At 42.4% G+C, this 12,165-nt stretch overlaps 1 protein-coding gene across 1 annotated transcript; it reads left to right on the top strand.

The window, feature by feature from the left end:
- Nucleotides 1-8,613: 8,613 nt before the first annotated feature.
- LOC311326637 (polycomb group RING finger protein 5-A-like) lies at nucleotides 8,614-11,962 on the top strand (the record flags this gene model as incomplete). Its single annotated transcript, XM_084459573.1, has 8 exons — nucleotides 8,614-8,749; nucleotides 8,881-8,977; nucleotides 9,099-9,154; nucleotides 9,277-9,336; nucleotides 9,584-9,720; nucleotides 9,895-9,993; nucleotides 10,126-10,215; nucleotides 11,915-11,962. Exons 1-8 carry the CDS (start codon nucleotides 8,638-8,640, stop codon nucleotides 11,960-11,962), a joined length of 699 nt encoding a protein of 232 aa, XP_084315699.1. The 5' UTR covers nucleotides 8,614-8,637.
- Nucleotides 11,963-12,165: the final 203 nt, after the last annotated feature.

Below are 12,165 nucleotides of genomic sequence, written 5' to 3'. Positions count from 1 at the left end.
CGCGTGCGTGTGTGTCTCTGTGTGTAGCGGTTCTGTGTGACACCCCTATTAGTCTCTATAGCATTAACATGTCTCATAAACCCGTATTGAACTGTATTAACATGGGTACAGATAGCCCTGTGTCAGTAATTCCCTTAGGCTACTCTGAATCAGAAAAAGTTAGCTTTCCCCCAGGGTGATGTTCGCCAACAAAGAAATGCTCAAAGGTTGGTGTAAAAGGAAGTAAAGCTGGCCAAAATGCGATTTAAAGACATGTAGAGAATGAATTTAAGAATAGCAATTCTCACTCTGCCTGGAGGAGAACCAAATCTATGGTGGGAATTCAGGACAATAAAAAGGGATGTTTAACCCTGATAAGTCTGACTCTGTCCTGGCAGAGGAGTGAGATTTGGATGTTTAACCCTGATAAGTCTGACTCTGTCCTGGCAGAGGAGTGAGATTGGGATATTTAACCCTGATAAGTCTGACTCTGTCCTGGCAGAGGAGTGAGATTGGGATGTTTAACCCTGATAAGTCTGACTCTGTCCTGGCAGAGGAGTGAGATTGGGATGTTTAACCCTGATAAATCTGACTTAGGAGGAGTGAGATTGGATTCCCGTGATTCTAGTGATGAACTGTATGAATTCAGAGATGTTTCAGAGGACAGCCAGATTCAGATTGATGAAATGGACGTCTGGAGAACTCTTGAACAGACAAACGTGAGGAAACTGTAAGTCATGGGCCTGACATCAGGAGCCGACTGCTTAAAAACTGCACTTTGTTCCTGTGTGCCATTTTCACATTTATTTTCCAGCTCTCTTTATCACAGATAGGATAAGGGTCCCATGTTATGGAAACAATCCATGGTTGTTCCCATGGCCAAGGTTCCATCACCAAAGGTGTGGAATGATTATTGACCCACGGTGCCAACCTCATTATTTCTGAAAGGTTTTGAAGGAATCATGAAGAGGAGCTTACTGGCCATGTGGGGCGTAATTGACCCACTCCAATCCATGTTTCAAGCAAGGAATGTGGTAGCAGACGCCACAGCAACACTGCTGGATTTTGTTGTTGGGCACCTCGAGGGGAGGGCTTGCTTTGTTGATTTCTCGTCAGCTTTCATCACATGCAGCCCCATATTCTAGCTCGCAGGCCTCTAAGACAGTAAAGATGCTTATCAACTTTCATCGAAACCCTTCTGGCACCAGCTTTTAGCAATGGTGTAGCTGCGGAGACAGACAATATACTTGGGCACCATCCTGAATGACAAAATGACGTTTGATGCCAACACTGACAATACTGACACATCTGCAAAAAGGCCAAACAGACACTGTTTTTCTTGAGAAAACTGAGGGGTTTAAACGTTGATAGATTGCTCTTTTAGTCAATTTGAAATTTTGCAATGATTTGTTGGTATTGCGACCTCAGCATGGTTAACAAAAAAAGCCTGGGAAAGATTGTTGAACTTTGCCAAAAGACCATTGACCATTGATCTTGGCCATGTTTACGAAGTCAGAGCCACTCAGAAGGCAAAGGCCACTCTAGCAGGACCTCCCCGCTCTCTTCATACAGAGTTTCATCAGGGAGGAGGTACGGTAAACTAGGAGGGACAAATCAAACAGATAGGGTACCTGAGATCCTTTATTTCCTTGGCTGTGGTCTTTTAAACAAGCTGTTAGGCCTAGATGCTGTTGCTCACACACTTTAACAAAGTACTGATAGACCCAGTGCTTTTGTAGCTCATTGCAACTTTATTGAGATGATATCCATGTTATATGTATTTATGTATTTAATTGATCTATTGTATGATGTGTGTATTGGTTGTGGTGACTACTGTTACAAACCAAATTGCCTCCCAGAGACAATAGACTATCCAATCCAAAAAAGATAGACATAGAGTAGAGTGTAGATAGGTACTTTATTGATCAATATACAGTTTACAGTATAGACAGTATATAGACATAAATATGCATGTTTGAGAGGGTAGGGAGGTGCTACCCTCAGAATGTAGTACATCTGTATCCCATCCATATGAAAAACAAGTTATAAGCCCCTTTAAATCTCACACACATTCCAATCTTATCCCACTCTCCACCGCTAATACAAACACTTTCTCCCCCATGGACCCCCAAATGCTCCCTATGGATCCCTCTCAAATGAGCCTGGCCTCCTTTCATGCTCTCTGATCTTAACACCGTCCGTAATTGGAGGAATCACTCTGCACGTGTCACACATCACAAACAGCCCAAGGTTTAAACCTCACACAGACTGAATCTCAAGTAAACAAAACACACCAATGGACAGGTGGAATGAGAAGGGCAGAGAGACAGAGGGCCTATGGTATGACATTCCTCCCCAACACCCGTCCATGATAGGATAAAACATGATCCATAAGCTCAAGGTTAGGGAGAGGGTGAAATGTTGAGTGTGTGTATGTGTGTGTGTGTGCGTGTGTGTTGGGGATGGGGGGGTTAGGAGGAGAGGAGAAGAGCAGAGCAAAGAACAGTAGGTAGGAGGGGTCGATGAAGGTGGGTAGTATTTAGGGGGTGACTGTACAGTATATATCATTTATTATTAGGGGCCAGGCAGCGTAGCTGCCGGAACCCTATTGTATTTGCCTATATTATTATTATTATTCTCCTTCCACTGAAGTCTAACTTCCCGTGGACAAAAAATCACCAAAATTTGCACATAGCTCCAGTACTATACCCAAAGTCCTCAACCTGCATTGTAGGTCAAAAAACCTGAAGGTGGCGCTACAGCAACAGTCTAAAGTTTAAAACTTTAAAAAATCATAACAAATCAGCCATAGGTGCATCACTGTAAAACCACCACGTGAATGTAGTCCCAAGTGAGACAAAACTTTCATACGCTTTGAGCTTGCAGGAATTTTGAAGTCCATCACTCTGATTTCTTCATAAACTGTAAAACCTATCAAACATATCTCCTCCCACATTTTTTGTTCAATTGACACCAAAATGAATATACTGTATCTACAGACTGTCCTTACCAAAGGATCCTCACAGATTTTTGAAATATGAAAAATTGAGCCCATAGCACATCAAAAAGTTTCACTGTTAACAGTTTTGTATACAGTTCCAATAATTCTCGCCAAATCAATGTCTGATCATCCTCATAAAAAGTGACAACATTGGCCACATATCCAAGATGTAGTATGATTTTTTTCAGAATTTTATCTCAAAAATTGAATTTTTAAAAATATGTTTAATTCTGTCCTCTGAAACCAACACTTCATACAGAGAAAACTACGTTACCCACAATCCAACGCAAGCTCCACGAATCTGAGACATCGCTGTTGGCAACCCTACCCAACCCCCGCCGAGGATTACAATGACTAAATCGATTGATTGGCAACTGACTGAGTACACAGCTGAAGTTAATGTTCAATTATGAAAAAAAATCTAACAAAACCTGTAACCCACATTTTTCAATCAATTAACACTAAAGTTGCTACACTGGATCTTCAAACTGTCATTCACAAACTCATTGACCAGATTATTGAATTATCAAAATTGATCTTACAATGCATCAAAATGTTTTACTTATTATTATTATTCTCCATCTTCCACTCGAGTCTAACTTCCTGTGGACAAAAAATCACCAAAATTTGCACATAGCTCCAGTACTATACCCAAAGTCCTCAACCTGCATTGTAGGTCAATAAAGCTGAAGGTGGCGCTACAGCAACAGTCTAAAGTTTAAAACTTTAAAAAATCATAACAAATCAGCCATAGGTGCTATCACTGTAAAACCACCACGTGAATGTAGTCCCAAGTGAGACAAAACTTTCATACACTGACCTTGCAGGAATTTTGATTATTATTATTATTCTCCATCTTCCACTGAAGTCTAACTTCCCGTGGACAAAAAATCACCAAAATTTGCACATAGCTCCAGTACTATACCCAAAGTCCTCAACCTGCATTGTAGGTCAATAAACCTGAAGGTGGCGCTACAGCAACAGTCTAAAGTTTAAAACTTAAAAAAATCATAACAAATCAGCCATAGGTGCTATCACTGTAAAACCACCACGAGAATGTAGGCCCAAGTGAGACAAAACTTTCATACGCTTTGACCTTGCAGGAATTTTGAAGTCCATCACTCGGATTTCTTCATAAACTGTTAAACCTATCAAACCTATCTCCTCCCACATTTTTAGTTCAATTGACACCAAAATTGATCTACTGTATCTTCAGACTGTCCTTACCAAACGATCCTCACAGATTTTTGAAATATGAAAAATGGAGCCCACAGCACATCAAAAAGTTTAACTGTTAACAGTTCTGTATATAGTTCCTATTAATTCTCGCCAAATCAATGTCTGATCATCCTCATAAAAAGTGACAACATTAGCCACATATCCAAGATGTAGTATGATTTTTTTCAGAATTTTTTCTCAGAAATTGATTTTTTTTAAATATGTTTAATTCTGTCCTCTGAAACCAACACTTCATACAGAGAAAACTACGTTACCCACAATCCAACGCAAGCTCCACGAATTGGAGACATCGCTGTTGGCAACCCTACCCAACCCCCGCCGAGGATTACAATGACTAAATCGATTGATTGGCAACTGACTGAGTACACAGCTGCTGAAGTTAATGTTCAATTATGAAGAAAAGCCAACAAAACCTGTAAAAATTAATAAACATATCTCATCCCACATTTTTCAATCAATTAACACCAAACTTGCTACACTGGATCTTCAGACTGTAATTCACAAACTCATTGACCAGATTGTTGAATTATCAAAATTTGAAACGCATCAAAATGTTTTACAAATGTTTTACGATACGAATGTACAAAATGAACATTGGAATGTCAACTTTCTTGTTCTATTCTCTCGCTTATTGCTCCTAAACTTGTCGGAAATTGCCTGGCCCCGCCTCATCGCTGCGAAGCAGCTTTAATTATTATTATTATTAGTAGTAGTAGTAGTATTATTATTATTATTAATAATAATAATAATAATAATAAGAACAATAATAAAACTTTATTTGTATAGCACCTTTCATACAGATAAATGCAGCTCAAAGTGCTTTACAACAGAGAGTGTGCATGCACGAGTCCTTCACATAAAAATAGACATAAAATAAACAACAACAAAGAGATGGAAAATAAAACACAAAAGATAAAGATAAATCAAGTAAAATACAGTATAAAAATGACAATTTAATAAAATGTTACTGGAGATTTTTTTTTAAAGAAAAGTGAAGTAGCTTGCAAGTGCAAAAGGAGCTACAGTAGTTAAAAGCTACATGTAAAAGAGAAGAAGAATGAAGAGGTATGTTTTTAGCTTTAAAAAAAAACAACTATTCAGCGAGCTGGCTTCCCTGTTATCTAAAGGTATTGTGTTCCATAGCTTTGAGCCATAATTGAAAAGGGCTCCACTCCCAATCTTCTTTCTAGATAGTATACAGTATACAGTAGGCATTATGAGGGACTACTGCCTTGATACCCTGCCTGAGATCAATCAATCAATCAATCAAAGCTTTACTTGTATAGCGCATTTCATACCCAGAGGCAACACAATGCGCTTTACAGAGAACAAGGGAGGTGGGCATACGACCCACTCTCTACATATTCCAGAGGGAAGCCAAAAAGAGATCAAGCCTGATCCACTGGGCAGAGGGCGGGAGAGGAAGGGGGAGGGTGGTCTAGAGAGAGTGGAGTAGAACACAGCACAGGCAAGCAACTAGGGGAGAGGGAGGGGTGTAATCATATCCCTATAGGGATAGTGGGTTAGTAGGGCGTCAGGGGGACACAGAAACCAAACCCCGCATTCAGGGTCCCGTGTGAAGGATTAGTGAGAGGGAATATGCTCTTGGCTGTTCCCAGTCTCCTTGTGAGAATTGATTTGGAGAGAGAGAAAGAAGTCCCGCTCATGGTCTGCTTCACTTGCAGTCAATCAATTTATTAAACTTGTCTGACCTTCATTAGGTTGATAAAGACAACCTGATGAAGGTTAGACGACTGAAACATTGTGTTTGATTAACTGTTTGACTGCAAGTGAAAAAGACAGTGTGCGGAAGTTCTTTCTACTGAAGTTGACCGTTGGTTCTCTCCGACGCACCTGTCACACTTCAGATGTGCAGAAGTTCTACTCTGTCAAGAATTGATTGGTAAAATACAAGAATGATTTACAAGGAGCAAAGCACCACCAATTTAAAACATATTTTTTGTGTCCTTTATCTACCACCATTTCAAACCTTCAACCATAGAATATTGGTTAATATAAAGTAGGCTAGTTAGCCTAATCTACATTAGTTCATCCATGAGTCTGGACTACAGGCATGACTGATGTGAGAACACGGGCTCTGGTAGACAAAGAAAATATGCTCTGAAGCTGCGACAAGCCGTCAAAAGACACAAACATCTTGTTAAATATACCTACAGCTTGTTCCCTACCTACTGTACGGTAATAGTTGTGTGTGTGTTCAGTGTGTGTACATGTGGTGTATGTGTGTGTGTGTGTGAGAGAGAGAGAGAGAGAGAGAGAGAGAGAGAGAGAGAGAGAGAGAGAGAGAGAGAAAGAGAGAGAGAGAGAGAGAGAGAGAGAGAGAGAGAGAGAGTGTTTGAGGGCCAGGGAGTAAATATATCTTTCCATCAGCTGTTAATGAAAGTATTTCTGCTGTGACCTCACCCTGCTGTCCATGGCAGGAATGGGTCTGTGCTGCGGTCTGTGATCGTCTCTGGGTGAGGGGACCCTAATATGGAAACGGTAGACTTGATCACCTCCACCTCTGAAGGAATTCCATATTACAGTCACATGTTTCATGCACAAGAATGGAAAGATCCCTGATGCAAACAAACTATTGATATTCAACCTCTGCTACTGTAGGAATTGCAGTACATCTGCCTTATATACTGTAGGCAACAGCCCTGCTTTCTACATAGGGCTTTTTTTAATCTATCTATCTATCTGTCTTTCTATCTATCTATCTATCTTTTCTTATATGTTTGGCCCTGGAAACAAGTGTTACTCTAAAACACAAAGTTGCATTTGCATGCCTCTAACTATAAGTAGACAGACGAGTCTGAATGATCACAACCTCCTCCTTTTATTCCTCCAATGATCCCTGTCGTATCTTAGCCACAGCAGACGAGAGAGAGAAAGAAAGAAAGAGAGAATGGACAGAATGGCAGGAGAAAAGCCCTATCCCCCCTGCCCCCCAACCGCCTCATTCTTTCTCTCCTGTCTCCTTCTGTCCCTCCGGTCTCTCCAGCTGCTTTCTGAATGAAAACAATAGGGATGGCCTATGAGTTCAAAAATAGACCTGTCTGTTGGGAATGTGATTTCTTGCCACAGGGAGATATCCAGTGCTCTCTGTTTATCCTTTTTAGTGATGACTGGTAATTCGATCCACTTATACAGTAAGCCTAGACCCTCTATCATCTACTTGAGATGTTTAAATGCTACTACCAGCTTGTGAGTCTTGAGCATTTTGTTTAAAGATAATAAATAAAATCAGATACATCAGTTGAAATTACTGGGACTACAAATGCTACCACACTGTTTGGTGTTTGTAGCCTATTTCATAAGCTACAATATGATACAATCTGACTCACACAACACACGTTGTGCACGCACAGCCTCCCCGCCCACTTCTAGCTGCGTTGTTGAGAACTGATGCTTGTTCCCGTTATCTTGCTGCTAGTTTCTGTTCACTGTTTACTCGCAGGAATTATCGAAAACTCGCAGTGTCACGGACATTACGTTCATGGCGACAAGTAGCGGTAAGGACTTTTTATTGATGCATCCGACATCATAGCCTAGTCAAACTTTAAAGAGCGAGGACTATATGGTTCATGTCGGGATGTTGACTGTGAACGTGAATGACTGGACGCTTGCCAGTGTGTTGAAAATCTACAGTTTATGTAGGCTAATTCCGGTTGCAGGATAGCCTACAACCGATTTAGTCTATGATCGGTCTACAGCCTCTCGCAACTTTGTTACAAACACGATGAGTAGGCTAGTAGACATAAATAGGCTATCCTATATGGGTTAGTCAGTCTACATTGTTTTTGACAGAGGTGACGCAAACCTGACCCGTTCCCAGCGATAACGGTAGAGAGCTCCGGTGGTATCTCGCCATGTGCTCGCCCCCGGATTTCTTAACTACGCACCAGGGATTTTTATAGCATTACGACACACGCAGTTCTACCTTTTTGAGTTTACCTCCCTCCTCTTCCTGGCTCAGCTTAGCTATTAATAGTGCAGTCCTAAGAATGTGTTTGCCGCGCGAGCGTTTGCGTGCGTGTGCGTAGGCTATCTAGCTCTTTCAGGCTATAGGCTACATAGGGCTACATGGAAAACATGTGTAGGCATCTTGCAATTGCTGTTAATTGTGGGCTACCTGATCAAATAAAATTGGTCTGGGCTATAACTGTCATCGCAGCTGGCTGGAGTGCTGGTATAAAAGTAGTACTGGACCTTGCTTGTGGACCTTCTCAACTGATGCTCTGTGTGCTTGCAGGTCAAGGGCACAGGTAGAGAGTCTTCTATAAAATGCGTGTCCTGGCTAAGGAGGACTGGCTGAGAACGAAGATGAGGATGATGAAGATACAGAGGTCGCCCCAGCATCGTCGGGGGCCACGGGCACATCTGTGATAGCTGACCCCTGACCAGGGCTAATCATGGCGACAGAGACCAAACACCTGGTCCGAGACTTGAACCACTTCATCACATGCTACCTGTGCAGAGGTTACCTGATCAAACCCACGACCGTCACTGAGTGCCTGCACACCTGTGAGTCACACGCATGCCCCCCCCCCCACCCCACACACACACACACACACACACACACACACAATGTAGTGTAGGCTATCATCATTTGTCATCATTCATAACGAATGATAATTACCTTTTTTCCCCCACAGTCTGTAAGAGCTGTATTGTCCAGCACTTTGAGGACAGCAACAACTGTCCCAAATGTGGCATCCAGGTCCACGAAACCAACCCTCTGGAGATGCTGAGGTACGAGACACACACACACACACACACACACACACAAAACATCCTCATTCATCAGCATCCATGCACACACACACACACACACACACACACACCATTCACGCTTATACTGTACTTTGCCCAGGTTTGACAACAACCTGGAGGAGATCATCTTTAAGCTTGTACCTGGACTCAGAGAGAGTGAGTCTCACACTTAGATCATGAAAGTGTCTGGTCAGAGTCGGTCATCTAGAAGGCTGTATTACAACATAGGCTCTGAATGCACCGGTACTGTTTTCTTCCTGGTTGTTGATATTGACTAGAGGAGGAACAACAGGAAGCAGAGTTCTGGAGGAGGAATCAGTCAAAAGACACCGGAGCAGGTATGGACAGTCTTAAGACATGTAACATAATACAGCTGTATACAGTATATAATACATATATATATATATATATATATATATAGCTTAGCTTAGCTCTATTTGAATAAAAAAAAAATATATATATATATATATATATACAGATCCTTTCCAAAAAAATAGAATATCTGTATATAATTGCGGTTATAAATCATGCAGTGACTTCAGCGTTTTACATCAATAGCTGAGGTCTCTTGTTGCTATGCCACAGGAGATGGCCTCAGGTGTAAGAAGCTAAGGCAGAGTGATGATGATGATGAGGGTGAAGATAAAGACTACCATCGGAGCGACCCCCAGATTGCCATCTGCCTCGACTGTCTCCGCAACAACGGGGAGAACACAGTCAAGGTGTGTGTATTTGTGTGTATGTGTGTGTGTGTGTGTTTTGGGCCAGTTTTCCTCATCGTTGTCTGAAGCCTATAGTAGTGTTTGCACATTTTCTTAGCTCTATTTGAAAATGAACGAACAAACAAATGAATGAATCTGAATCTGAATGAAGTATTCCTGGCATCAACCTCACAGGATCTGATGAAGAGATTCATACGCTGCTCTAGTCGAGTCACTGTGGGGACCATCAAGAAGTTCCTCAGTCTGAAACTACAACTCCCAAGCTCCTACGAGGTGAGAAACATGACAATGACTTTGCAATGAATAGACAACAGATGGATTTTAATCTAATGTCTACCTCTTTCTTGTGATCTGTGTGTGTGTGTGTGTGTGTGTGTGTGTGTGTGTGTGTGTGTGTGTTTGTAGCTGGATGTACTGTGTAATGGTGAGATCATGGGAAAGGACCACACTCTGGAGTTTATCTACATGACCCGCTGGAGACTACATGGTGACAATGTAAGACAAAAAGAACTATAATCTTGGTTATGTTCATGACATAATCCTTCTCTTATGTCATTTCCTGTCCAGCCCTGTCCTCCAACCAGCTGTCTTTGCTTTGGCAGGGCAGCGTACTGTATGATTTCCTTCCTGTTACACAGCTGCCCTCACTACCTCCATATCAAACCCTTATTAAAGGGTCACAGATCACATTCTGGTCAACTGGCTAATTTTAATTGGAGCTAAGATGACCTGTGGCGTAGGACTTTTAACTTGAAGGTTGTTGGTTTGAATCACAGTTTTATCTGGTTTTATCTAATTAATGACACAAAGGTAGTTGTGATCAATGGAATGAGTCAGAGATTCTCAATAGAAAATGCTTTGTCGTCTAATACAGTAGTATAAGCTTATTCTGGGTCAGAAATAGCAGTCACAGATCTGCAGCAGATCTAATAAAGTACCTACCTACCTACCTACCTACTGTACCTACCTACTGTACCTACCTACCTAGACTGTCACCAGAGGAAGAGTAAGTCTTACTGTAGATATACTACAAGCAGTATGCAGCCTAGTCTCAACGCCAGACCCATGAGAGCTACGCTAACTATGTTACTGCATGTTGCCCATCTCTCTACGGGTCTGAGACACTTCATGCAAAAATATGGTGTTCAAATCCTGGCAATTCATTGGAAGTGCCGGAATCCCGGCGGCACCAATCAGGCGTTCCCACCCATAGATATGCCCCGCCCATCTAACCTGGGCTAGCGTTTCTCATTTGCTGCTACGACCAGTCAATTTCCAATTTTGAACCGTCAATACGCCCTCAGAGCACCAGCTTGGGCGTTGACGTGGCACAGACTCTATTATAAAGTATGCGGAGCAGAACTCAACATAATATTTGAGTCTGGAGAGAGACTATATGCAGCCAAGCCAGGGCTAAACTAAACTCAGGAGAATTCACACACCAGAGACATCTGAAGTGGTGAGAGGAGGATGGGTCTAGAATGTGTATCTGTGTATGTTTGCATGCACGTCACATGTATTTATTAGCGTGGGTGGTTTAGTGCATGTGTGTGTGTGTGTGAGAGAGATGGAGAAAGAGCAGGTAATGAAAGGGTCTCCTTGGTGTGGACAGCCCCTGAGGAGTGATAACAGCTGTCCCTGCAGAGGGCTCTGAGAGAGAGAGAGAGGGAGAGAGAGATGGAGGGTAGGAGAGGGACGCGAAGTGAGAGACGGGGAGGTAGAAAGGGAGCGGGAGTTGGCTACCAGATCCCCTGACGGTTTCGGGTTGTCTCTGGATAGCGGGGGACGCACATGCACAGGCAGAACTAGGTCTGGCATGCCGGTTGCCCAGACTGAGCCACTAGCAGGACACCTGGCTGGACCGAGCAGAGGATCCTGTCCTGACCTGCCCGAGGGACAGATAGATACATACACGGCCTACTGAAGCCAGCTTAGAATCATCCAGTTTATACATGAATGCACTGTACAGTAGGTAGGTACAATGTCACTGACATCTGTCTTTAACATGCGGCACAGTATCAGTACACCTCATCATAACATCTCACCAGTCCCTCCCTCTCTCTCTCCCTCTCTCTCTCTCTCTCTCTCTCTCTCTCTCTCTCTCTCTCTCTCTCTCTCTTTCTGTGTCAGTCATATATATATTAATAATAGTAAATAAATATTGTTACTATGCCTTATTCCTCTCTTCATTCAGGCTTATCCTATGGTTCTGGAGTACAGGCCAAGAATAGACTTCGGCTGAACCGAGACAGACTTCGAAGATGACAAGATGGCTGAACGTGACCTGTCAGGAGGATGGCTACGTGGCCTTGTGGCCAGGACTGGGCAGCCTTTCAGACAGCCTTCTTCTCTGTAACTTTTGGTTGGCCTGATAACTTTATTTCTTACTCTCCCGTATCTCATCGTGCGTCTCGTTCTTACTCGCAGTATTCTTCTTGAACATTG

The sequence above is a fragment of the Borostomias antarcticus genome, assembly GCF_949987555.1.
Source record: "Borostomias antarcticus genome assembly, chromosome: 2".
NCBI lineage: Eukaryota > Metazoa > Chordata > Actinopteri > Stomiiformes > Stomiidae > Borostomias > Borostomias antarcticus.
The sequence above is the reverse complement of the archived record's forward strand: the minus strand, read 5'-3'. Positions and strand labels throughout refer to the sequence as shown.